This window comes from Pollicipes pollicipes, unplaced genomic scaffold, assembly GCF_011947565.3.
Source record: "Pollicipes pollicipes isolate AB1234 unplaced genomic scaffold, Ppol_2.1 Scaffold_7261;HRSCAF=8764_pilon_pilon_pilon, whole genome shotgun sequence".
Taxonomy (NCBI): Eukaryota; Metazoa; Arthropoda; class Thecostraca; order Pollicipedomorpha; family Pollicipedidae; genus Pollicipes; species Pollicipes pollicipes.
The window spans coordinates 24109852-24134838 of NW_023597054.1; the positions used below are offsets into that span (position 1 = coordinate 24109852).

General features: G+C 56.3%; 3 protein-coding genes across 3 annotated transcripts in view; 1 reads left to right on the top strand and 2 right to left on the bottom strand.

The window, feature by feature from the left end:
* The first annotated feature begins 277 nt into the window (after positions 1-277).
* On the top strand, positions 278-7160 carry RpL6 (ribosomal protein L6). The gene is made up of 5 exons (XM_037236175.1): positions 278-301; positions 1427-1480; positions 1958-2207; positions 5391-5584; positions 6964-7160. The coding sequence occupies exons 2-5, from the start codon at positions 1427-1429 to the stop codon at positions 7123-7125; spliced, it is 660 nt and encodes a 219-aa protein (XP_037092070.1). The 5' UTR covers positions 278-301; the 3' UTR covers positions 7126-7160.
* Positions 7161-7998: 838 nt separating this feature from the next.
* LOC119111212 (uncharacterized) lies at positions 7999-12280 on the bottom strand. The gene is made up of 5 exons (XM_037235032.1): positions 12274-12280; positions 11819-12010; positions 11448-11567; positions 10459-10714; positions 7999-10032 (listed from the first exon to the last, which is right to left on the bottom strand). Exons 1-5 carry the CDS (start codon positions 12278-12280, stop codon positions 9150-9152), a joined length of 1458 nt encoding a protein of 485 aa, XP_037090927.1. The 3' UTR covers positions 7999-9149.
* Positions 11898-24987, bottom strand: part of LOC119112570 (uncharacterized) — a gene marked incomplete in the record, with an annotated part of 28693 nt that continues 15603 nt past the window's right edge. Inside the window, 4 exon segments of the mRNA XM_037236782.1 lie at positions 11898-12010; positions 12458-12623; positions 16839-17063; positions 17883-18092. Of these exon segments, the coding sequence (XP_037092677.1) occupies positions 12493-12623; positions 16839-17063; positions 17883-18092 (566 nt within the window).

The window sequence follows — 24987 nt, forward strand, 5'->3', positions numbered from 1 at the left end:
TGACAGAACTGAGTATCAACAGATTCTCAAAAGCTTCAGAAAGGCCAAAATATAATATAAGCCGTAGATAGTTCCATCCAATTCTTAGTGCTGATAAAACATTTTTTGCTTCTTTTAATGCAAAATCATTGTGATCTTATCACATGAAAATGATTTTGACGACTAAAACGAGTATTATTACGTTTTCGGTTCATAACTGTCTCCCATCTTCTCTTATATCATATTTCACCAAAAACATATTCTCGTTGAACGTATATTTGTGCACCAGGCAGCGCTTCCTTTCCGTGGCTTGATAAACAAGGTAGGGGCCCGATAATAACTTCGTGATTTCTAAGGGGATGTCTGCGAGGTATCGGCTGCGTTTATGTCAGCTTGAAGTCCAGTTATGGCAATAAATGGGAAATTTTTGTTGTATTGTTATCGAATGAATTTTGCTGTATTTTTGCGACATGAATACATTTATGCCTCCTTAGGCACGAACCAGACCAGGGTTGATTCTCAGCGGTAGTGAGCGTGCGACCGGCTGCGGGCGGTACGCGTGAAACCCAGTTGCAGGTGCAGCTTGTGCTAATGGCTGAGTCCTAGAGTCCTTTTTCCATGAATTTTACTGGAACGCAGTTATGATGGCCATTTCTTAAAATTGGATTACTGGGGTAATAGGTATTGTCGCCTGTGTTGCCAGTTGCAGGTTGAAAGTTTCAAATGTTAGTAAGTTATGTTGTTGAGAGCATTTCTAGACAACGGATTGTGGTCTGATGTTCCCAGATGAGAAAATGTGCTTTGTCTACCAAGCCCAAACATTCAGCATAGTGGCAAACAACATTTTTTAGTAACATGCTCTGCAAGCGTGGCATATGTGTAATTTATGACATACGGCACATAATTTTGACTCAGCATGGTTACCACCAATTTCAAAGCATGGAAGACAATGTGTGAAGGACAATGTATGAGTGGGAAGTTGGCAACTGCACATGCATTGTTGCTAATATCCACATTGTCAACTTATGCACACCTAAATGCTTAGCTGATTTGATAAGATGTTTAAAGACAACATTTGTTTTTGCTATATTTTTTTCTAAGTTTTTGCCATTATTCTTGCTATAAGCAGAGAACCTGCATCTGTCAATGGACTGGTTTTGTGGCATGTATACCAGTCATCAGTTCTACATATACCAAACTGTTTTAGTCAATTTGAGATGATAGTTATGGCATATTGCATTACTCCACTCAATTTCACAATTTGATGGTTGCAGTGGTTCTGATGTATCTACCATTATGTGTGCTTGTATGTAGACACCTTTTACAAATAATGTATTGTGTGTGGTTAAGATGCATTAAAATATACTGTGAACCAAAGCTAGCAAGATGTCAATGCTTGTCTACAATGGGAGCAAACAGTTCAGTGGTGTGATGGCATGTGTTACAGATGCCGTCCAAGGCGGAGGCAAGCAGTGGCGCCCACAAGTTTGCCAAGAGTGGGGTATGTGATATACATAGCCTACCTTCCAGACATTGCAATATGCACATGATATGTGCCTGCTATGTTGTATACCAGGAGTGCATGATCATGGCCTCCACTTGTAGTGCTGCTAACATGTAGAAGTTGTAATCACTTGTCAGATAGCACTGGCCAATGGTTGTTTTTGCTTGATGCATCTTACCATCTCTAACAATGCATGATAGAAAAGGTTGTGTTAGGTATGCAGACCATTGCAAAGCTGGGATCGTGGGTTAACCAGATGATACAATGCCTTGTATATCTCTGTGGCCACAAGTTGCATTCTAATGTTGGGCACAAAATATCCTCAGCAGTCAGCATGTCTTTAAATGCCAACACCTTGCTCCATATTGATATTTCATGGCCATTTCTCCTAGATTTGAGACTAGATCATTTTTGTGGTTTAATGTGATGCATTGCACATTAACTGGGGCACTGAAATGATACATTATCTCTCAGGTGAAGCTGAGGACAGTCAAGGCAAAGAATGGAACTGTAAAGAAGATACCCATTCTTCCCAAGAGTGCATATGCCTTGGCCACCGAGAGGAGGAGGCCCAAGCCTGTCCTCCGAAAGAGGAAGCCGAAGCAGCTTAAGCTGAAGAAGAACCTCAGTGCTGGTGCTGTGTGTATCATCTTGGCTGGTTCCCACAAGGGCAAGCGGGTTGTCTTCCTGAAGCAGATGCCCAGTGGAACATGCCTTGTAACAGGTAAGAATGCCCATGCCATTTGGGTCACATGTAGTCATGGGCTGGCATGGTGTGTGACTCTCTTGCAAACTTTCATACATCCCACAATGGGGTAGGAAACCATGGTTATGTGAATGGCATTGATGCTTCTTGTTATCATTTGCTTCCACTGTCATTTTATACCAGGTCAGAAACATTTAGGGGGGGGTCCCAGTAGTGTAACTCGTGTCTGGGAAACCAGAGGTACGAGGTTTGATTCCCCTGCGGTGCCCGCCCTTCCCGCCAGGGTGAGAGGCAGGTGGTGCCATATAGCCTCGGCAGCTGAGTGTGTTGTAAAGCCCCAGTGACATACACATAAACATTTAGGTTTTGCAGATTAGCAGCATCCAACTGCTGCTGCACCAGTAACAGCAGTATCCACCAGCAAGTGTGGCAAAGAAAACCATGCTGATTTGTGACTCCAGTGGCTGACAATCTGACTCATGTCTCCTGGCTTTGGATCTCAGAGTTGATAAGTGGAAAGGGCTGCCATTTTTATCTTGAAACACATTTTGGTATTGGTTTCTGCAAAATGACAGCATGATATGCTGCAACAATATGACAGGGCTGAACATGACATACTAGAGGGTAGTGTAATATGACAGGGCTGAACATGACATACTAGAGGGTAGTGTCAGAAGTTGATTGGAAATTGTGCATCAACATGAACGCTGCATCCTGATCTGTAGAAATTGGATTGATCAGACAGTCATCATCTATTTGACTATGTGAACACTATGATGATGAAACTTCACATGAATAGCCAGTAGCTTAATGGGCAGAGCATGGGATATCATGCCACCATGTGGTAAGCAGAAGACTCCCATCCTAGGGTCTGTGCTGTTTGGTGCCCATGATAATGAATTTGCAACTGGCAGAGGGTACAGCCTGGCAGTTGATAAATACTCAGTAGGTGTTGAGTCTGTTAGAAAACAATTAATTTAGGTTACCTTCTGCAATCATGGGCACAAGATCCTTGCAACAAGTAATTCCTATCAAAGGCCCAATACCCAGTGTTAAGTACCATGAACCATATGTGGCATGCAGTAAAAAAAGTATTCCTAAAACATTGATCAAATAATGCAACTGTTGAAATTGTTGAAGCATTCACATGTTCCATATCATTGAATGCATGCCTAAGCCCACTTCTGCACCAGCTATGCTTGCTGGTTAGGAAAAGGCTTGTGTGAAATCAGTATGTATGCAACTGTTTGTGATTCAATGTGCTTGTGGTGCAATGTTTGTAGGTTAAAGGTATGCATGCAAGAGTTTATAAGCAATGTTCATATAGTATTAAGTACAAATGTAACATGGGTACCAAATGGTACACAGTCAACTCTCAGGTTTCACTATAAGCATTACTCCCTGGGATAATCAAGGGCACAGATTCAACTGTGCATTTTCCAGCTGTACCCACTGGTATGCGGTCTAAAAGTGAGAGCTTCATGCAGTGCTGAGTCAGGTGCAAACAAGATCCTAATCAATGCAGGCAGATCAAAGAAGGTACAGCATGTGCATTTCTGGATTTTGGTGTACTTTACATAAGCAGTGTAGATGAGGATCACTGGCATCTGCTGGCCTTTTTGATGTTAATATTATGAAGTGTTATGTTGCTCACAACATGTTCCATTGTAACTGCCGCTGTTCACCACTGCCCCGTACATCCCTCTCCCCCTACTATTCCCCCCTCCCCATATCGACTGGGTGTGATTCCCCCCCCCCTCACACACACACACACACACACACACACACACACACACACACACACACACACGCACACACACACCACACACACACGCACACGCACACGCACACGCACACACACACACACACACACACACACACACACACACACACACACACACACACACACACACACACACACTCTGTCACCTTACATCCGACACCTGGCGCCAAGTATGGAGAGCTGCATTCTTATTTGAATTAGGGGCCTGCATGCAGTCTTCTGTATGCATGTTAGTCAAACAAACTTTATCACTGAGGAGCACTAAGTGCGAACTTAGTGTGTGTACTGCCACAGTGGGATGCGAGCTTTTCCATGTACACCGCAGCAATGTCACAGCAACCTTTGTGTGCGGACTTAGCGCACCTCATGTTTCATGGGCGTAGGAGCATCTTCGTGCGATCGTTTTCTACACGAACTTGATCTCTGATGAACGTGTACATGCGAACGTTCTCCTTAAGGATATGTGCGATGCGATGATCTTCACTATGGATGTTTTGCATTAGAACTCAACATTAAGAACCTTTTACCTTGTGTTGTATATCCACACAAACTTTGGGGTATGGACTTTATCCTGGGAACCCTTTCTCACGAACTGTATCCTTCGAGTAATTGCCACACAAACCTATGCACACTCCCGTCGGCAACCCATGCCTGCAGTCGTGCTGTGGTTGTCCCCAGATATGTAAATGCTATATGTTGTCAGTTACACCAACATCTCTTGAACTGATGCGGGAAGTCATTAATTGGTTGAACATTAAAGGACAACCTGTGTCATTGCAAAATCGCCATCCAGTTGTGCATGGCATACATGTGTGTTAAATGGCAGATAGGTCACATGGAATCCTAGGTAGGGGACTGAAGTATTACTGTGCTTGAGGAAGTTAACAAATCTAGAGCTTTGCTTTGGAGTGACATTGATTCCCTTTCATGTGTGTTTTTGATGGTGATGTGCTTAACATCTGGCTGATTGGCCATTGTCAGGTGCAATAGTGCATAAGCTGAAGTGTGGGCATGGTTTTTGGACTGAAGCTTAGCTTCTGGCAAGCATAGGACTGGGCTAATTTTCATTATGTGGTAAGGGTTTCTGTGACATGTGCTGTATGTCTTCAAAAAGAGCTGAATTGAGATTTCTTGACCTTGAAATGGACCATGGTGGTTCCGGATTTTGGGAACCCTTGATCATAGTGTCATTTTATTTGTTTCCACATAGGTTTTTGGTGGCCTCGTCCTGTGCCTTATTAGATGATCATGTACGAGGAAGTTACAAACACCCTGAAATGCTGCTGTACCCATCCTTAACCACCTATCCATCAAATGGATGTTTCTTCATCTCCTGGCCGACTGTTGCTTACCTCTCCACTCCATCCCCAGAAGCAAAGTAGTTTGGCACACTTCACCGGAGCCTGTGCTGCCACCAGGTCCGTATAAGCTGAATGGCTGCCCAGTGCGGCGCGTGCCCCAGCACCTGATGGTGACGACGTCGCTGAAGATCGACATCTCCGGCGTGAAGGTGCCCGCCAACATGGACGACAAGTACTTCAGCAAAAAGAAGGCGCCCAAGAGCGCAGCCAAGAAGACCAAGGATGGTGATATCTTTGAGGAGGTGAAGCAGGTCAGTGGAGACGGGCCAGCTATGGGAGCGGTCAGTCCCGCCAGTGCTGGAGGTGGCTGGTCTGCTTTCAGGTCATGCGCTGATATAGAGGAGATTCGAGGTGGCCTAGCTGATGCTACACGCATATGGTTTAGCAGATAACCTTTCTGTGTGATGGGTCCCATTTCCACTGGTCCCAATGGGCGTCACAACATGACGGAGCCCGATGAGGGTGTTCTGATGCTTGCTGTAGAGTTTTTTGGGGTAACATAGCATGGGAGGGGAGACCTACCCCTGCCATCCTTAATTCAAGTAATGTTCCATGGACAAAACCAGGATTCGTAGACGTGGGCATGTACTTGGATACCATGGATGGATCATGGATCCCATAGGCATTCATGTTGATGGGAGCTGGGATATTTGGGGTGCTCCAGACTTATGCCTGCTGAGGTGTGCTCTCTTGAACGCATACTCGCACTAGTCATAGGCAGAATGGTTGAAGGAACAAATTAGGTCACGAATGAGAAAGATACTTGGTTTTGGCAATCACTCGGATATGCTGCTGTGTAAATGATCTGGTATGATACCGTCAAATATACTACGTGAAGGTAGCAGGTGCATGCAAGACCACAATAACGTCTATTCGCCTTTGCCAGTAATGCTGCGAGGTAAGCTGGTTGGTTGTAATCACGGTCAACGGTTATCTTGAGGTTCGCAGCCTGTAAATACAAATGTACAGGGCCCAGTCGGCCTGTTGTGTTCGACGTATCGCTTTCATGCTAAAAGAATACTTAAGGCCGCATGTTATTTGAGCGCGCGCAATTCATCAAAAGGTTTGAAGGAGATGGTTATACAAGACTACCGCAACTCACGGTGGGGTATGCTAGTAGTCTACCAATTTTGGGGGCTCCGGTTTAGATTCAACATTTTTCGGACAGTGCGCATGTAAATCGGTAGCAAGTTAGACGATATTTTGAGGTTCTTTAAGTTTTGGCATTACTGATTTCGACGTAATGGACACGACCCACGGGTTTGCGACGTAATTCATTAATGGAGAAACTTCAGGTAATCTTCGATATTTGATCGAGGGGAACCTTGACCTGGAACACCCATGACCACCGTGCCTGGGTCAGTAGCGGGTGCTGGTGGTTCGAAGTTGCTGGCGGGGTGTGCGTGTCTGGGTCAGTAGCGGGTGCTGGTGGTTCGCCGTGGCTGGTGGGGTGTGCGTGTCTGGGTCAGTAGCGGGTGCCGGTGGTTCGCCGTGGCTGGTGGGGCGTGCGTGTCTGGGTCAGTAGCGGGTGCTGGCGATTCGCCGTGGCTGGTGGGGTGTGCGTGTCTGGGTCAGTAGCGGGTGCTGGCGGCCCGGTCGGTGTTTGAGCTCTCCGTTGGACGTGTTGCAGAAATACGAGCTCACCGAGCAGCGCAAGCAGGACCAGAACACGGTGGACAGCCAGGTGATGGCCGCCATCAGCGCCACCAAGGAGAAGGCCCTCATCTGCGCGTACCTCAACAAGCCGTTCGAGCTCACGCGCGGCATGCTGCCGCATAAACTGAAGTTCTAGGCTGTCCCGTCAACATCAATACATGACCAACAGTGTGCAGTCTGTTTCTGCGAGTGGAATGCGCTTTTGGGGAAACGCAGCCGCGTTAGTGGGTTTGTGTGGTGTAACTGCTCTGAGCCGCGAGAGGCTGCGCAGCCCCTTCCGTGTCGCCTGAGTCATGACTCGGGACGCTGAGCCACGAGATGCTGCGCAGCCCCCTCAGCGTCGCCTGAGTCATGATTCGGGACACTGAGCCACGAGATGTTACGCAGCCCCCTCGGCGTCGCCTGAGTCATGACTCGGGACGCTGAGCCACGAGATGCTACGTAGCCCCCCTCGGCGTCGCCTGAGTCATGACTCGGGATGCTGAGCCACGAGATGCTACGCAGCCCCCTCGGCGTCGCCTGAAGCATGATTCGGGACGCGCGGAGCGGTCTGCCGCGTCCCCGCTCGCGTGCTGTGTGCACGGGCGCCGGCCGCCGACGGGGCGTGGCGGCAACATGCGCAGACGGCTGCCCCTGTGCGTGGTGCATCAGGCGAGGGGCCATCGCCAATCCAGCACACACTTGCAGCAACCACCCCTGAGGCCGAAACGATAGAAGCGCATATTTTTGAGCGCCCATCCGCAACCCGAACACGCTGGCCGCCTAGCCCCATGCTGTGCGCGGCGCCGGAAGCGGCGCCCTATGGTGCTGTTCTGCGGCGCGTACAGGTCGAGACTGATGGGATTGTTCGGAACTGTCCAGACATGGACCGGAATTTCCCAAATAGTGGCGGACTTGCCCCCCTCCCCCGCCTCCTCGTACCGCGGTTGGCGTAGCTGTCAGGGGGTGGGAAGGGTATGCGTCTCTACCGGGTTAGCCTTCGCCCTGAAAGGTGGTCGATGCTCCCCAAGGTTTTTATTTTGATGCCTCTCCGGCATGATGCGCAATCGCGCCCACATTCTCAGTGGCCTATGCGGCATCCACCGCGCGTGTTTTGACACCAAAAACGTGTTCCTAGCGTTCGTGGCATCGGAGCAGCGGCGATTTTTCGAAAACACTGCACGGCGATCTGTGGCCTGAGCGGACGGGCAGGCGGCAGCGGACAATGCCGCGAAACGCGCGCGGCGGGCTGGCATTGTGACATTAACGGAGTCATATATCAAATATATGCTCAAAACACGAAAAGATGCACCAATGTGCTCCGATTTGAAAAGGGGACGGTGCCATTGTGGGAAAATTTGGCCTTTGGCCTTGCATGATTGGGTCGGTCGTTGGCCTAACGACACGAAAGCTAGTACCAATCCCGAGATCTCATTGAGGCCAATCTCCTCGTGGTTCTCACTGAACGCCATTTCCATTAGTTTCATTAGAAACGCCAGAAGTCGCATCGGCCCACACCATCATTCCGCGCTATGAAGAATGCCGACCGGGTCGAGGGTTAATCTGTACGATACGCCTTGACGTGGGCGGTCCTGCACTCATTGTTTCAGTCAGCGGGGCTTCGAAAAACGACCATCGTATGGAGAGACGTGCCACAGACGCAAGCCGGTTACGCACAGGCAGCTGTAGGTCATGCTGAGCACCTCCACGGCCGCGCACTCCTGTGCTGCCCTCTTGCGGCGGTTCGAGTCGCGTACGTCGTTACATTGCATTTGTATTGCTTGCCGAGCAGTACGTGCGCTCGACACTTCGATGTCGGCCACGGATAACATAATCGGTGATATGCGCGCACGTCCGTCCAAGTAGCCGCCAGTGCGGTAGGAGCGCCTGTCCCCACACTAGCCTCCGTCGTCAGCGCTGGCGGCCCAGAGCATGGCATGTGGCGATCTTGGTGATCAGCTCCACGCCCGTCCTATGGTACACAAACTCTGGCTACCGCGCGAATTGGCGCCAAAAGCATTTGAACTGAACAACACACGGCACTTCCAGCGATGACGTCTTCGCTCTCGTCGCTGCGGCGTGCGGCCGCGAGCGCCTCCGGCCGCGCGGCGCCAGCCCCGCCGGCGAGTACACAGCCGTCACTGACTATGGGTCGGCCGCGGCGAGCGGCGGCTGGGGCAGCTACGGCTCGGGCGGCACGGGCGGCAGCGGCCGCACGGCGCTGTACACCACCGGCTCGGCGGCCGGCCGCCGCACCTCGCCGCCCCGCTCGCCGGCGCACACCTGAGTGTATTGCACTTTGTCGTCGCCAGGCGGCGGGCGCGGCGCCGCCTCCGGCTCCGCGTCCGTGCCGGCCAGCCGGTTGAACTTCTCGATCAAGTTGCGCGTGTAGGAGGCGGCGCTGGAGCTGGGCGACGGCGGGTCGGTCGGCTCGCCCTCGCCCTGGTCGTCGCGGTTGCGCTTCTTCGACTTGTTCACCTTGGCGTAGAGGGCCAGGATCTCCGGCGGAATGTCGGGCTCACCGCCGGCGGAGGCGCCCTTCAGCAGATCTGGCACGGCGCCCTCGCCGGCCGCGAACCGGCAGTCCTCGTAGCTGGCGGCCGGCACCTGGTCATAGTCGCGGTAGCCTCGCGCCGGCACCAGATCGTAGTCGCCCTCGTCGGGCGCGCGAACGGCGGAGCGCGACACGGCCAGCGTCTCGTAGTCGGGCTCGCCGGCGGCCGGCGGCAGCGACTGGTACGGGTTGGGCTCCGGCGCCACGTCGTCGTACAGGCGGCCGCCGGCGATCGGCTCGTACGCGTCGTCGGGCGGCGCCGCGTCGGCCGCCAGGCGCGCCTTCAGCGTCTCGTAGGGCGGCTCGATGGGCCGGCCGCGCGGCCGCTCCGGCTCGAGGGACGACGGGCGCGGGGAGCCGGCCGCGCGGAACGACAGCAGCGCCGGCGGCGCGCTCTCCAGCACGTTCTGGTACGACGGCTCGTACACCTGGTCGTAGGTCTTGACGTCGGCGGGCGGCAGCACCGGGCCGGTGCCGGGTGGGCCGGACCGCTTCCTCCGCTTCCACACCCTGCGGCACGCGCGCCGGTCACGCCGCTGCACCGTCAGGGGGCGCACGGTATGCGACACCGTATCACAGGATCGATGTACACGGTATGCCGGGGGTGTGCTTCTCTGCTATGGGCCAACAGGCGTTCCAAGACTGGTGAATCAGCGGCCCCTCAACTTTGGACCATCACTTCACCATAAAAACAAGGAACGGCTATCTGGCTTTCATCAGTTTGATGGGGTCGGGTGGGTCAGAAAACTTTGCTAGTCCCGCCTCCAACTAACTATACATCTACACGCCTGCCGGCAGCCCGGATGTTGCCTTTTGGATAACCTGGACATCGCTGGTTAAAAGCTCATTGACTTCTTACACCCTCCGAATGCGACTAACAGCTTGGAGAGGCTCACGGCCTCCGCGCCTGCCATGCCCAGCCGTGCTTCGCCCCACCGTTTTCTGGTGCAGAAGATGCCAACGATGATCATGGCGGCGATGGCGATGACGGCCACCACTCCGATGCCGGCCACCACTCCACTGCTCATCGGCTCGTGCTGCTCGGACGTGACGGTCAGACCGCGTCCCGTGCCAGCGCCGTCCTGGCCGGGGTCCGGCGCCACGGGCGGCGGCGCCGGCTCGCATGTGATGTTCACGGGCACGGGCTGCCACGACGCCAACTCCTGACACTGGGTCAGCACGGGACCAGAGTCTGTCGGACAGAGTGACACGGTAATCCCGGCACGGGGCCCGGGTCTGCCGGACGGAGTGACTCAGTAATCCCGGCACGGGGCCCGGGTCTGTCGGACAGAGTGATTCAGTAATCCCGGCACGGGGCCCGGGTCTGCCAGACAGAGTGATTCGGTAATCCCGGCACGGGGTCCTGGTCTGCCGGACAGAGTGACACGGTAATCCAGGCACGAGGCCCGAGTCTGTCGGGCGGAGCGACTCAGTAGTCCCGGCACGGGGCCCGGGCCGGCCGGACAGAGTGATTCAGTAATCCCGGCACGGGGCCCGGGCCTGCCGGACAGAGGGACACCGCAATCCCGGCATGGCCCCGAGTCTGCTGGCGCCTCGCGCATGCAATGGCCTGAGGCGCGGTCAGGCAAACACGGTAAACACCGCGAGTGAAAGGTAACGAGTTCAATTTTCGGTCGTTGCACATGTCGACGCCCCAAGACGACAGCTGTTGAGACGCGTTGCGACACGGACCCAGCTTTTGTTACCTGCTGTGGACGCTGCGTATGTTCCCGTAGCTCGTCGCTGCCCTCAAACACGTCAAAATATGCGAAAGTTGCTGCGGGCGGCAAAAACCACAAACATGATCGCATTCATTGCGTTCAGCGATAACGCGACGCCTGAAGAGAGAAGTGCTCCTGTCCTGCGCTGGGTTTCATTGTGCCGACATTGTGTTTGTGACATTGTGTTGCGATATTTGCACAGACCTGCGCTGAGGACGAATCCTTCTTCACACGAGTACTCCACCATCGCCTGCCACCGGGTCGTGCCGTTCAGCAGTTCGTACCGCGCGTGCGGGTACTTCGGCGGCATCGGACAGACCAGCGCTGAAACATCACGCGGTCCTGCGCTGGTGACGGAGGTCAGGCGGCACCACGTCAGCCCGATCCTCAGAGATGTGGGCCGGGGCTCAACAACGGCAGCTAACGTCCGGCGCCTGCTCGCGCAACACGTCTCGGTGGCCGAATATTCCTTCCAGCGACAGTTAGGGTGCGGCAAAGGGAAGCACTCCGACCGCAGAGCGGCAGCTCGTTGTGGAGCGTCGGTCGGCCGGGCCGGCCTGTTCGGCATCACTCACGCTGGCAGTGCGGCATACGGCCGCTCCAGCGCCCGTTGACGGCGCAGGTGCGCAGGCCCGGCTCGCCCTGCATGATGTAGCCGGCGCTGCAGCGGTACCGGACCGTGGCGTTGTACGGGTGCCGCGCCAGGCTCGGCACGCTCACGTCCAGGTGGCCGTTAGCCAGCGCCGGAGGCCGCTCGCAGAAGATTTCTGCCGGGCCGGCCAACCGCTCAGACGCCGAGGTCAGACACGGTGGTGTACTCGCGGCCAGTCGCAAAGCGGCGCAGATATCTCTACGCGCTTCAAGGAACCGTTCCAGATTGCACTCAGGTGGGAAACGTGACGTGCGCGAATGAGAGACCGCATTAGTCTGGCCAAATGCGACAAAAACGACAAATGCGACAAAACTTAAACAATGGAATGTTATATTCATGCAAAATGGACGCATGCGTGCCTTTTTGTGGCAACCCCACGGTGCATGGTATAGACTTTGGGAAGTTTCCGTGTACAGCTTCGCCTGGTTTGGGAGAGGGAGGACTGTGGCGAGGGTCTGTGTACGGCGTGTATTGAGGTATCCGTCGAGGTGTGGACGGCTTGGCGGGCGGCACCCCCTGCAGTGTCGTGTGGTGTTTGTAAGAGGACGCAGGCCGTACTCACTGCGGCAGACGGGCTGCTGGCCGGTCCAGTAGCCGTTAACGCAGCGTCGTTGGCGGTGGCCGGCCAGGCGGTAGCCGCTGTGGCAGCGGTAGGTGGCCGTGTTGGCGTCCGTCCGCGTCATCTGGCCAGTACGCCGGCTGCTCGGGCTCGCCGCAGCCGCGCTCATCTGTCGGTGCGTCAGCCCCGGTCAGGACGTGGGTCAGCCCTGGTCAGGCTGGCGGGTCAGCCCCGGACAGGCCGTGGGGCAGGCCCGGTCAGGCCGTGGGTTAGCCCCAGTCGGGACGTGGGTCAGCCCCGGTCAGGTAGCGGATCAGCTCCGGACAGGCCGTGGGTCAACCCCGGCCAGGTCGTGGGTCAGCCCCGGTCAGGATGTGGGTCAGCCCAGGTCTGGCCGTGGGTAAGCCCCAGTCAGGCCGTGGGTCAGCCCCGGTCAGGACGTGGGTCAGCCCCGGTCGGGCTGTGGGTAAGCCCTCATCAGGCCGTGGGTCAGCCCCGGTCAGGCCGTTAGGTCAGCCCCGGTCGCGCACCCTGAGGCATGACTTGTCGCGTGCGGCGGCAACAGGAACTGTCCGATGCCGCGGCACGCGACGCCTGCTGCAAATACGCCCGTCAGATAGCCCGGACATCATACCACTCACGGCTGGACAAGTCGGTTGAAGATCGTGCATGCGATCAAGGCGTGGATGTCGGATTATCCATTTGCGCATTAGTTCCTAGAGCTTATCGAGCGTCGTCATTCAGACGTAGTGCCTCGGTTCAAGAGCGTGACGACTGGGCGAAATCTGGCTGCCGTGTCACGTTTGGGGCACCGGCTCCCCATCTGATATATTGGTCTGGGCGGGCGACATGACGTCGCGACATTCCCCAATCGTGTGGAGGCGTCACCCGTGCCACCTCACCATCTGATAACGCAGTGTGAGGCGCTGACTTGGTTGGGGCGAAATATCACAGACTTGTCAAAATAATGTGTTTGGTTTTACATCTTTCATTTCTGATGGTTTGTGCGGGTGGATATGGATTCAGGACCTAATTGAGGAGCGTTTGCTGCGCACTTCCTGATCCCGCCATTCATGCTGTTCCGTTCCAACCCAGCGGGTGATTTTTCCGTGACCCTTTTTCCAGACAGGACTGCTTAGAGCATAACATGCCGTGGAGCAATCTGGCCAGTAATCTAGCTTAAAAATGGCATTTTGATTGGGAAATCTTGAAAACGGTATTGTACGCAACAAAATGGGAGGGGACATACACCCATTCTGGAAATATTGGGGTAAGTCCTCCTCCAGTCTCCGTAGTGGTAACACTTATCACCCAATGTGTACGCTAGGACTGAACTTCCTAGCAGCATTCGATTGACACCATCTAGTTAATAAAATTGCTGCAACACAGTGTCGTTTTGGAGACCGACAGCCTCAAACAGAGCGTGGAAGCGAGGAGTACCATCAGCGTCCGGGGACAGTTGCCTCTGTCCCGGCAGAGGCGGCCGTGCCCGGCTGTCACCGCGGACCGACTCCTGTGGCATCGTGTCCGAGCCGCGGGGGCAGCCCCTGTACAAAACACGGCTGCCCTGTCCGTCCGGTGCCGCCTACGGGCTGACCACGGCGCCCCGACGGTAGATCACGGGCCCCGCGTACTCCGCGGACATGCTCTGGTCGCCGCACTCCGCTGATGAAAGAGCCGACTAATTGTTGTTTACACACAGGCGCGACGGCGCGCGCCCGGTGGCGTAACGGCGCCGCGGCGGCGGCCGCTCGTGACGTTACTCAACGTCTGGACGTGCTTTGCGGGGTCAGGAGGTGCACCGCAGGGTCAGGAGCAGAGCCGCCGCAGGGTTGAGAAGGGGGCCACCGCATGATTGGGAGAAGAGCCGCCGTAGGGTCAGGAGTAGGGCCGCGGCAGAGTCAGGAGAAGAGCGGCAGCGAGTTAGGAAGGGAGCCACTGCCGGGTCAGGAGAGAAACCGCCGCAGAGTCAGGAGAAGGGCGGCAGCGAGTTAGGAAGGGAGACACTGCCGGGTCAGGAGAGAAACCGCCGCGGTGTCAGAGGAAGAGCCACCGCCGGGTCCGGCAGGCAAAGCGCCGCAAGGTCGGGGAGACCTGCCACAGTCAGGCGAGACCTGCCACAGTCAGAGGAGGACCTGCCACAGTCAGGGGAAGACCTGCCAGTCAAAGGGAGACCTGCCACAGTCAGAGGGGGGCCTGCCACAGTCAGAGGGAGACCTGCCATAGTCAGAGGGGGACCTGCCACAGTCAGAGGGGGACCTGCCACAGTTAGAGGGGGACCTGCCACAGTCAGAGGGAGACCTGCCACAGTCAGAGGGAAACCTGCCACAGTCAGGGGCGAGTCGTCGCAGGGACAGACAGCGCACCAACACAGCGACAGTCACTAGCCGACGCTTTCGGAATCATTGCGCTCGATTCCGATTGGTTGTGATTCATCGAGGCATAATGGACTGGTGATGTTAACGCGCATTTTGCTCCAAGTGCATATTTTTTTCTGGTTGAGAAATAGTCGACTCCGAATGCTCAACCAGCTGCAATAATTACCGGGGCATTAAGTAGGATCAGCTCCTAACATGCCGTTATCTCTGATGTCTCTGAAACTGTTTCGAGCTTAGTAAAGCGCCACGGTAAAGTACCGTCTCTTTGACAATCTCAAGCTTGGTGTACTCTGATTTAAAACATGCATAGATATATGCGTAGGAATCTACGATGGAAGCGGAAATGAACCCGGGCATTCACTTCAGATGTGCAGTACTTTTCAACAGCCTGAACCTTCTGGGCGCAGCCTATGCGGAACGGCACCGTGCGTGGAACTGGTACCGCTACTGGCGCCGTAACTGATACCGATACTGGCGCCGTAACTGGTATCGATACTGGCGCCGTAACTGGTACCGATACTAGCGCCAGCTTTTAAAACACGCGACACGGGCCAGCAACAGCCAAGCCCGACCACTGCCGGCCGAAGCACCGGTGCCACACCGCAGACGCGGGTTAAGTGGCGGCTGTTGGTAGCGTGCCACCCGACTGACGCATCTCCAGCGAATTGACCGCCGTTGCGTCAGTGTCCGGAGACGTCTGAGCGACAGCCCGAGATGAGGCAACCGAAGAGGTGATGTAACAGTTATCTGAAAGGTAAGTTCGGGGCGGAGAGGCGTATCGTCACTGCGAGACTAGCGCCGCCTGTTGTATATATGTTCGACTTCCGACTGCCCCGTGGCACGTGTCAGGCGCATAGCATTAATAAGCATTTGCACCTATGAGTGGATGTGCGCATCAGAGCATGTGGGTTGGACATATTTGACTGCAGTCTATTTTGACTTTCTTATCACCTATACCTAAATTATTTCTTAACCCTTGTCACCTATAGACTGCTTTAAAACTGGTATTACACTCCTACCTCTGCTTCTGGGACGTATCCTCGCTTATACTGTTGAAATTCATCAAAAGTACCTCATTTCAGCATGCGGTAAAGACGCTACTCACCAGAGATGAGCAGCGTTTTTGCATACTCCTATCACTACGTGATCTTGTAAGATATACAAATATAAAACCCCTATTATTATTCACAGATGCTTCCAAGCTCTGGCTTAAACGCATTTCGTCTCACTAAATGTTGGTTACTGACAAATAATAATCAAACAACTTAACTATCGTACTGGCGCACACTGCACGTGTCTATCTTACGTACTTGTTTTATATGGCGTCTATAGAATAACGCATACCATATGTTGTTTCTGATTAAAGCATCATATCATATATCATATATCATCATCACATTACAGCATCACATCATCACATTAAGTATCACCGAATGAATAATTGCATGCAAAAATGTTTCTTCGACATTTGCCTTTTCGCGGCTGCTGGGAGAATCGCATTATTTTGACGGTAAACCGGCGGTAGTGTTTGGGAGATAGAGAGGGAAAGGCAGAGAGACAGAGAGAGAGAGAGAGAGAGGGAAAGGGAGAGAGACAGAGAGAGAGAGAGAGAGAGAGAGATAGACGGAGCGAGAGAAGATAGAGAGAGAGAGAGAGAGAGAGAGAGATAGAGAGAGAGAGAGAGAGAGAGAGAGAGAGAGATAGAGAGAGAGAGAGAGAGAGATGATGAGAGAGTAAGAATAGAGAGAGAGAGAGAGAGAGGAGGAGAGATCAGAGAGGAGAGATAGAGAAGAGACGACATAGCTCTAGTCCTAGAGGAAGAGAGAGGAGAGAGTAAGAGAACTCTCTCTCCTCTCCTCCGGCACAGATCATCTTCTCTCTCTACACGCATAACCCCCACCCTAGAGCGACGCTCCCCTCTATACGCTGCTCGCGCTCGTGCGTCTACTTCTCTCTCTTTCTTTAGCTCTACTCGCCTCCCCTTTGAGCAAACGGAGATAGCTCACCTCCGAAAGCAAACACCTCGACCTCACACAGAGTGAGGTAGTCGGGGCGTCGCTTCTCGTCGCGGATGTAGACGTACTCGCCCATCAGGCCTTGGCTGCCGCAGTAGAAGAGCCGTTTGGCCTCCAGCTGCACACCGGTGAAGTTAGCGCATTGCTGGTAGTTGGCGCTATCCGGCTGCTGAGTGTTCAGGCTGATGATGAAGATGCTCACGTCCAGGGAGTACCCTGGAAGGCCCACCGATTTAGAGCCCACAGCACGCGGAGGGTGCAGTGTGCAGCTATCACGCACGGAACGCTGGTAAAACGGCACATTAGTCCTCGAATTCAACGGGCTTCAGATGAATGGTACGGTGATTTCGGTCCGACCCTGTATTGGATGGGCTTTCCCCAGCAGTGCGGCCCAAAGGTGCGTCACACGAGCGCGCGCCGGGCGGCACGCCTCAGTGCTCCGAGGGGTGCCCTGGCCGGACACGTCGGGATAAATGACCCGAGATGGCGGCCTGCGGGGAAAGGCGCCGCCTGCGACCGGTCTCGTCTCGGCTTTCGCCAGTGGTCGGCCACGCAGCCGGACCGGCCACCTGGCGACGGGACGGCGTCGCTCCCTGTCCACCGGACTCAGACCTCCCTTCAAACCATCCCACACTCCCCTTTCCTGGGGACCTCGCTGTTATTCCCCTCCCGCGGTCTCGTCCTCCCCTCATACCGACTGAGCCCTCCCCTCGTGATCTGACTCCATTCTCGTCCCCGATCCGGACCTGCCGTCACGCCTCTCCCCCCCCCCCCCCCCCCCTCCCTCCGCCCAAGCGGGCTCAACGGAACACGACGGCAGCGAGGGATCCCCGGTCGTCACAGATGACCGAAGAACCCACGCGAGGATCCTCCCTGATCCCAGCGCTCACAAGACCCGCACCTGTTCGGCGCAGTTCCCCGGTGCGCTCCCACAGCTCGCCGGTGTGGTGGCGACCCCGGTGACCCCGTGACCCCGCGACCCCGCAGCCCAGCTGGGGGGTGGGGGTGGGTGAAGGTGGCGCCACGGCAGCTCACCTGGGCGCACGACCAGGCCGACCGACTCGACGTGCGTGCGGCTGGGCAGCCGCACCTGCCACCAGCGCTCCCGCACGTGCGGCGGCGTGCTGCTGCAGGTGCGTGCGTCGCCGTCGGCGGCCAGCCGCGGCTCGAACTGACCCAGCTCGATGGGCGGGCCCAGCGGCAGCGCCGGACCCTGCGTGCTGCCCAGGTACGCCACGTTTCGACCTGTCACAGAATGGTCATGGTCAGTCGGACCGGGCGTCAGCGCTCAGGAAGAGGGTCGTGACACACACCACCCACTTGTTCAGTTGTGATGTCAGTAAAGTATCGCGGCCAACTTGGCAGCACGCTAAAGAGCGGCAGGCTGACGTAGGTTGAAAGAGGGTGGTCGTCTTTAACAAACTTTGTCTCAGAATGCATCATTTCAGTCAGCGTGCTGGCCGTTTCACCCACGTTCTGTTAGCCGATGCGATTGAAGACATGTTCACTACCAGTAGGTACACATAACTCAGTCTGGTCATACGATCGCCAGCGTTTCACGGGCGCGGGAAGGCTGGTAAAAGTCGCTGTGGCATCGTACGACGTAGAAACACCAAAGTTGTGATATTTTCAGTGAAAGTTGGCGTGGCCCTGCTGCACCTGCCATGCGGCACTTTCCGCCCCTGTCCCGGGAGGAATGCTTTATGCCTTTGCAGGGCGGATGCTCGGTGCACCATGTTCCCAGACCATATCGCTGGCTTTTGGACGCTGTGTGGCAATCAGCGACGCTAAAATTGACGAAGCGCCTCCGTATCGCAGCCTTCGGAGAGCCCTTCTTCTGTCTCGTTCTCATTCTCTGCACGACACACATCCGCACAGCCGGCCGTCGCAGACAGGACGGTCCGTGAGCACGCGACGCCGTCCTCTGCCCCGTCCCCTCCGCAGAGGGGGGGGGGGGGCCTCACGCCGGCGACGACGGCCGGGCGGCGCGCGGCAGTGCGGAGCGTGACGTCGGGTCGGCGCTGTCATACCCCACACCGACCACCGCCCCGGAACAGGCGGCCGACCGACGCGCCTCGCCACGCCTCCGTCCGGCCGGAGAAAGGACACAGCTCACAGCCCCCCCCCCCCGCCCTGTCACCCCCTGAGAGATCAGGCCGATCCCGACCCGTCCACGACCAGTTTTTTCACTTTCGGTTTGGCTGTCCGACCGGCGCGGGGCAGCTCCTGTGAGCAGCGGGCGTGCGCGGCGGCCGCGCGTGATGCCGCCGGGACTTCCTCGCACTCGTGTCCGGTGTAGTGAAAGTGGCGGCGCCGCGACCGACCCCGGGCCCTCGCGGTCGACATGCGCTCACCGACGGCGTCTGTACTCACACCGCACGCCCCCCCCCCCCCCCCTACCAGCAGGAAACGGCGGCTCGGCTGCCGACCGGAGGCGAGGGTGACGAACCGTACGCACGAGTCATCACCGCGCCTGCAGAGGTGCACACAGGTCGGGAATGGCTTGATCAAACATTATGGCCACAGCAGATGATAGGCTTATGTCGCATACGCACCAAGCATCAACGAACAGTTCGTCACCAGACCCTTAGATACGGCAGCGGGAATAATTGCGAGAAATTTTCCAGGAATTATCTCAAGGATGTGGCTGAGCTGAGGCTCTCTTTTGTACAATCACACAGGCTGATCCAGCTGAGTAGATTGAGGCTCTGACATCACGGGATAGAATTTTTAAGTACATTATAAACGACGACCTCGGCACCACTGCACCTTCAGACATGGGCCTCAGCCATTTAAAACTTGATCCCAGAGTGTTGCTCCGGCCTGAGATCCACCTCACCAAGAGATGGCAAGCATATGCATATGACAGTATGCAAACCAACAGAGCAAAACGTGTTAAGTCAATGTCGAAACGCCATAGGATCTAAGGCTGGTCTCAACTGGCAAGTTTCAGAAAATATTCAGAGCTAGAAGCTCTGGCTTTACGCCTAACTTGGTTTTACGCAGAAATGTTCTGCGCTCCTGACATGTATTGATGCTTTTGATAGTCGTTTCTGTCTAAGGACATCCAAGTTCTGGCTCGCAGAACAATCACGGATTTTGAACAACTCATCACGGGTGGTTCGGATCGGTTCGGAAACACCCTAACCATGTCATGTCTTTGCCTGTCAGCCCACTTTTGCCGGCAGTTCGCAGCCCGTTCGATAGGGAGGTCAAACTGAGTATCCCGGCAACTTCATTCACGGCTTGATGGCCTTTCATTCACGGCTAGATGGCTTCTCATTTCGCGGAAAGCTGAACGGAAATTAAGACGACTTATGTCCCCGAACACATGTCACGCCATGAGGCATTCCGCGGAATCAGCACCCTGGCGTGGAGTCTAAATGGGACGCGCCGAGTTGTGTCCAGAGCAGCTCGGCCGCGCAGTGGTGCGGAGTTCACGCAGGTCAGAGGTCAAATCGGTGCGGAGGTCACGCCAGGTCAGTGGTCAGAGGTGTGGGGGTTACGTCAGGTCAGTGGTCGGAAGTGTGGGGTTAGGTCAGGTCAGGTCAGAGAGGTGCGAGGATCACGTCAGGTCAGTGATCAGAGTGGCGCGGAGGTCACGACAGGTCAGGTCAGAGGGGTGCGAGGGTCACGACGGGCCAGAGGTCAAAGTGGTATGAAGGTCACGGCTGTTGCAGCGGTACCGTTTCCAAACCGCCGGGCCACGGGCAGCGTCTGGCCGCCGGGCCCAGCTGCCTGCGCTGTAGTGCTTGACGTGACGTACGGCGATACAGATCGACAGATCCACGGGGATCGGCGATACAGATCGACAGATCCACAGGGGTCGGTGATACGGATCGACAGATCCACAGGGGTCGGTGATACAGATCGACAGATCCACAGGGATTGGCGATACAGATCGACAGATCCACAGGGATCGGCGATGCAGATCCACATATCCACACATCCACAGGGATCGGTGATACAGATCCACAGATCCACAGGGGTCGGCGATACAGATCCACAGATCCACAGCGATGGGCAATACAGATCCACAGAGGTCGGCGATACAGATCCACAGATCCACAGGGATCGGCAATACAGATCCACAGGGATCGGCGATGCAGATTCACGGATCCATAGGGATCTGCAATACAGATCCACAGGGACGCAGCGCTACCTAATTCAGCCGACCTAATTTGCCGTCCAGATCCGTCCCCTCCGTTGATTCTCACGCCCAATGCACTCGCCACAGAAAAACAGGGCCGCGGATTCTGAACGCGGGCTGGACGTGGAAAGTGCGGGGAGGTGGCGCATGGCTGATCCCGGTCGGTAGCAACTACCAGCAGGCATGAAATTATCCGAGAGCGGGTCTGGAAGGAGGTCCGTTAACAACCCCATCATTTCCACCGAAAACTCGCCCTGCCGGGTCCAGTTTTCGACGAGACAGAAAATGTTAGGTCAATGTCGTTTTTGTTGGGTCTTGCCAACTGGGACATAGTGTATAAGGGGCGTACACTGTATTGTACGATATGCACCAATAAAGCCAAGGTAACATATAACATATATGATTATGTACGCATTACACAAGTATGCGGCGTGTTAAGATCCTACTTGGGCCCTTAGACATTAGGTACCTGGGGATTAGATAAATGATGAGTCAATAGCTTGTATCTAGCCTAGACCGGTTCTAGTGAAGGCTGTCTCGTTAACAGTACGTTTCACGGGGCGGGGGGGGGGGGGGGGCGTTTTCTTTCTACTCCGTTGTTGGGCGTGTTACATATCAGTGTATATCTGGAAACGATAGCAATCTGCTCTCGCTTTCCTCACAATTACCGCTGAGTCCAGCCCACGTGTGCTGGGCGCACGTGATAGATGGCCTCTGCGGGCCGGTTTTCTACTGGCGGACCGGAGCGCCCCGGCTCGGCCGGCGCCGATCCAGCGCCGCCGCCAGGTGGGCAGGCTCCGCGCGAGGGGCCGGCCGGCCAGCGGCCAGTCGACCGGCCACGGAGAAAGCCGCCCGCGACGGCTGCGCCTCCCATTGTAGTGCGGGGCGGGGTGGCGCGCGCGCCGGCCGCTCGGCTCTGCCGGGGTCACCGGTGCGGGGTCACGGCAGCATGCGGGCCGAGCGGCGGCCGGCCCCCACCGACTGGGGCTGGGCGGGCGAGCACCAGGGGGGCGGTCACCGCGCCTGGGCGGGGCTACGGCGACGACGACGACTGCTGATGGTATACCGTGACAAGAGACACCAGCTGGCGGCCCCGTCAGATAACGGCCGACGTCGGGCCGCCGCCGCTCTGCCGCTACACGCAGCGGGGATCATCAGAAAGCCGTCACAAAGCCATCACGGCTCCATCGCGGCCAGCCCGCGCGTGCGGCCCGGGCCGTGGACGCGGACGGCCGACGGCGCCACCCACCGAGCGACGCGGGCTCCGCTCGTCACGGGTCTACGACATCATCGCCAGCTGTACGGCTGCGCCTGGACCGGTCCTGAGGGGGACAGCGCTCTGTCGCCGCTGGGCACAGTCTGGTGACGCCGTCAGTTGGTCCGCCACCACTGGGCATGGTCTGGTGACGCCGTCAGTTGGTCCGCCACCACTGGGCACGGTCTGGTGACGCTGTCAGTTGGCCTGCCGCCACTGGGCACAGTCTGGTGACGCCGTCAGTTGGTCCGCCACCACTGGGCATGGTCTGGTGACGCCGTCAGTTGGTCCGCCACCACTGGGCACGGTCTGGTGACGCTGTCAGTTGGCCTGCCGCCACTGGGCACAGTCTGGTGACACCGTCAGTTGGCCTGCCGCCACTGGGCACAGTCTGGTGACACCGTCAGTTGGTCCGCCACCACTGGGCACAGTCTGGTGACGCCGTCAGTTGGTCCGCCGCCACTGGGCATGGTCTGGTGACGCCGTCAGTTGGTCCGCCACCACTGGGCATGGTCTGGTGACGCCGTCAGTTGGCCTGCCGCCACTGGGCACGGTCTGGTGACGCTGTCAGCTGGTCCGCCACCACTGGGCATGGTCTGGTGACGCCGTCAGTTGGCCTGCCGCCACTGGGCACAGTCTGGTGACACCGTCAGTTGGTCTGCGTCACTGAGGACGGTCTGGTGACACCGTCAGCAGGTTTACCGCCGCCACGGGCAGTTTGGTACTGCAAGCCGACCCGGATCCCAGGAGCAGCCCCGAGAGGCCTGGCTCGGTGTTCACCGAACAGGGCTCACTCCCAAAGCACGGACCATGCCACCAGTGGCGGCGTCGGACGACCTTCCCCCGGGCTGGGCGCCGGCCTGCAGAGGGTGTCGAAACCTGCGCTAGATCTGCCGCCCCCTGACCTTGAAACAACCGTCCATTCATTTGGCGATTTCGCAAATCGCGCCACGTGCGACGGACAGAAGTAGAGCTAAGTTGTGCGTCCCGCGATGCCCGCGGATGAGTCACGAGCGCTGAGATGTGCGACTTCAGGCAGATGCGGATTCGAAAAGGCCGCATGCGGATCTCGGTGTGGTGACAGTGCCGCGTGGTTTTCCGTGGCATCAAGGACTTGCAGTGCTCCTTGCAGGTGCTTCCCACTCATTTGCTGTGCGGTGGCAGCAACCCCTTGATATTTTATGTTATCCAAAAGGGTACATAGAGTACAAGAGACCACTGAAAAGACATCCAGATTTATCGGAACAACAAATTTGGGAAGGTTCTATGAAACAACTAATAAAGTTTAAAACTGGTTCGCGTTGACTGGACTGGTTAAAACTGGTTGACGTTTGTTTGGACCCCGAATACGTAGCTGGCAATAAGTGAGGGAGTCTGGATAGGCGTGGCTTTCGCGTTAAGATGATGACACGATTAGCTCCGTGAAGTGAGGACCAGTGATCGACCGCGGTCGGCTACCCGCCGGCCACGAAACCGTACTAGTCGAAATCCTCCTCTTCAGTTTAATGGGATGCGCAAGACTTTCTCAGAGCTTTCGCTAAGGCAGCGTTCAGTTTTTTTCTCGTAACAGTGTGCTTACAGTACTGCACCAGAAGCTTCGAAAGGACTAGCATCTTTGTGATCTACATATACCCGCCAGGAACCCATCTGAAGGCTGTCGTCCCATGATTATTAAGCGGAATTTAGGCTGAAATCACACGTTCAGTCTTCCGGGGACGTGTCGCAGCACGCTAAAACCCATCCAAACTGCATGATGTGTTGTTGTGGGCACGGTGAGCTGGCCGTCATCTGACGCGACTCGAGTTTCGCTGCCTACGTCAAGCGGCCATTTTCACAAGTCTGGTGGACCCACATGGCAGCCGGCAAAACATCTCACAAAGCAGCGAAAATTCCGGCGGCGGCTGAACCGCGCTCAGTCGAAAGCCACGCCAGGGACGGCGCCGCAGATAGCGCTAGACTGACATCACCCCTCGCCGGGGGGGGGGGGGGGGGGAGGGGGAGCGACGGCCGTGCCGCCTGCCGAGCTCTCTGCGTCGAGCTCGGGCCGCCTCGTTGCCGACGCCGCCGGAGCGCCACGGACTGCGGTCGGCGCCACTGGAGCGGGAGATCGCGCTCGGCCCGGCTGCCCGCCACCGCCCGTGTCCGCGGTTTGGCTGCCCGTCACCGCTCATGTCCACGGCTTGGCTGCCCGTCACCGCTCGTGTCCGCGGCTCGGCTACCCGTCACCGCTCGTGTCCGCGGCTCAGCTGCCCGTCACCGCTCGTGTCCGCGGCTCAGCTGCCCGTCACCGCTCGTGTCCGCGGCTCGGCTGCCCGTCACCGCTCGTGTCCGCGGCTCGGCTGCCCGTCACCGCTCGTGTCCGCAGCCCGAAGGTCTGCCGTGGCCGGATACGAGCCAGCGCCCAGCAGAGCTTGCGTCACTGGCGTGTCCGCGCCCGCTCCTTGGCTCACGTCACTGGCGTGTCCACGACCCCAGGCCGGGCACGAGCTACCCCGCGCCAACGGCACCGATAAACGCTCTCCTGGCCAAGCATCGCAGGTGTTTTGCCACATAACCTGCTGCTAGACTTGCAGGTGTCGCGCTGTACCTACCTTCGCTCGGTCCGAGTGTCTGACACTCGTTACGGTAGGCTGCTGACTTGAATTATTTAGTTGTTGCCTCATCGTGCACGATTTGCTTACACAATGGGATAAAATTGAAAGGGCTGTTTCCATGCAAGTGTATGCATCGGGCTG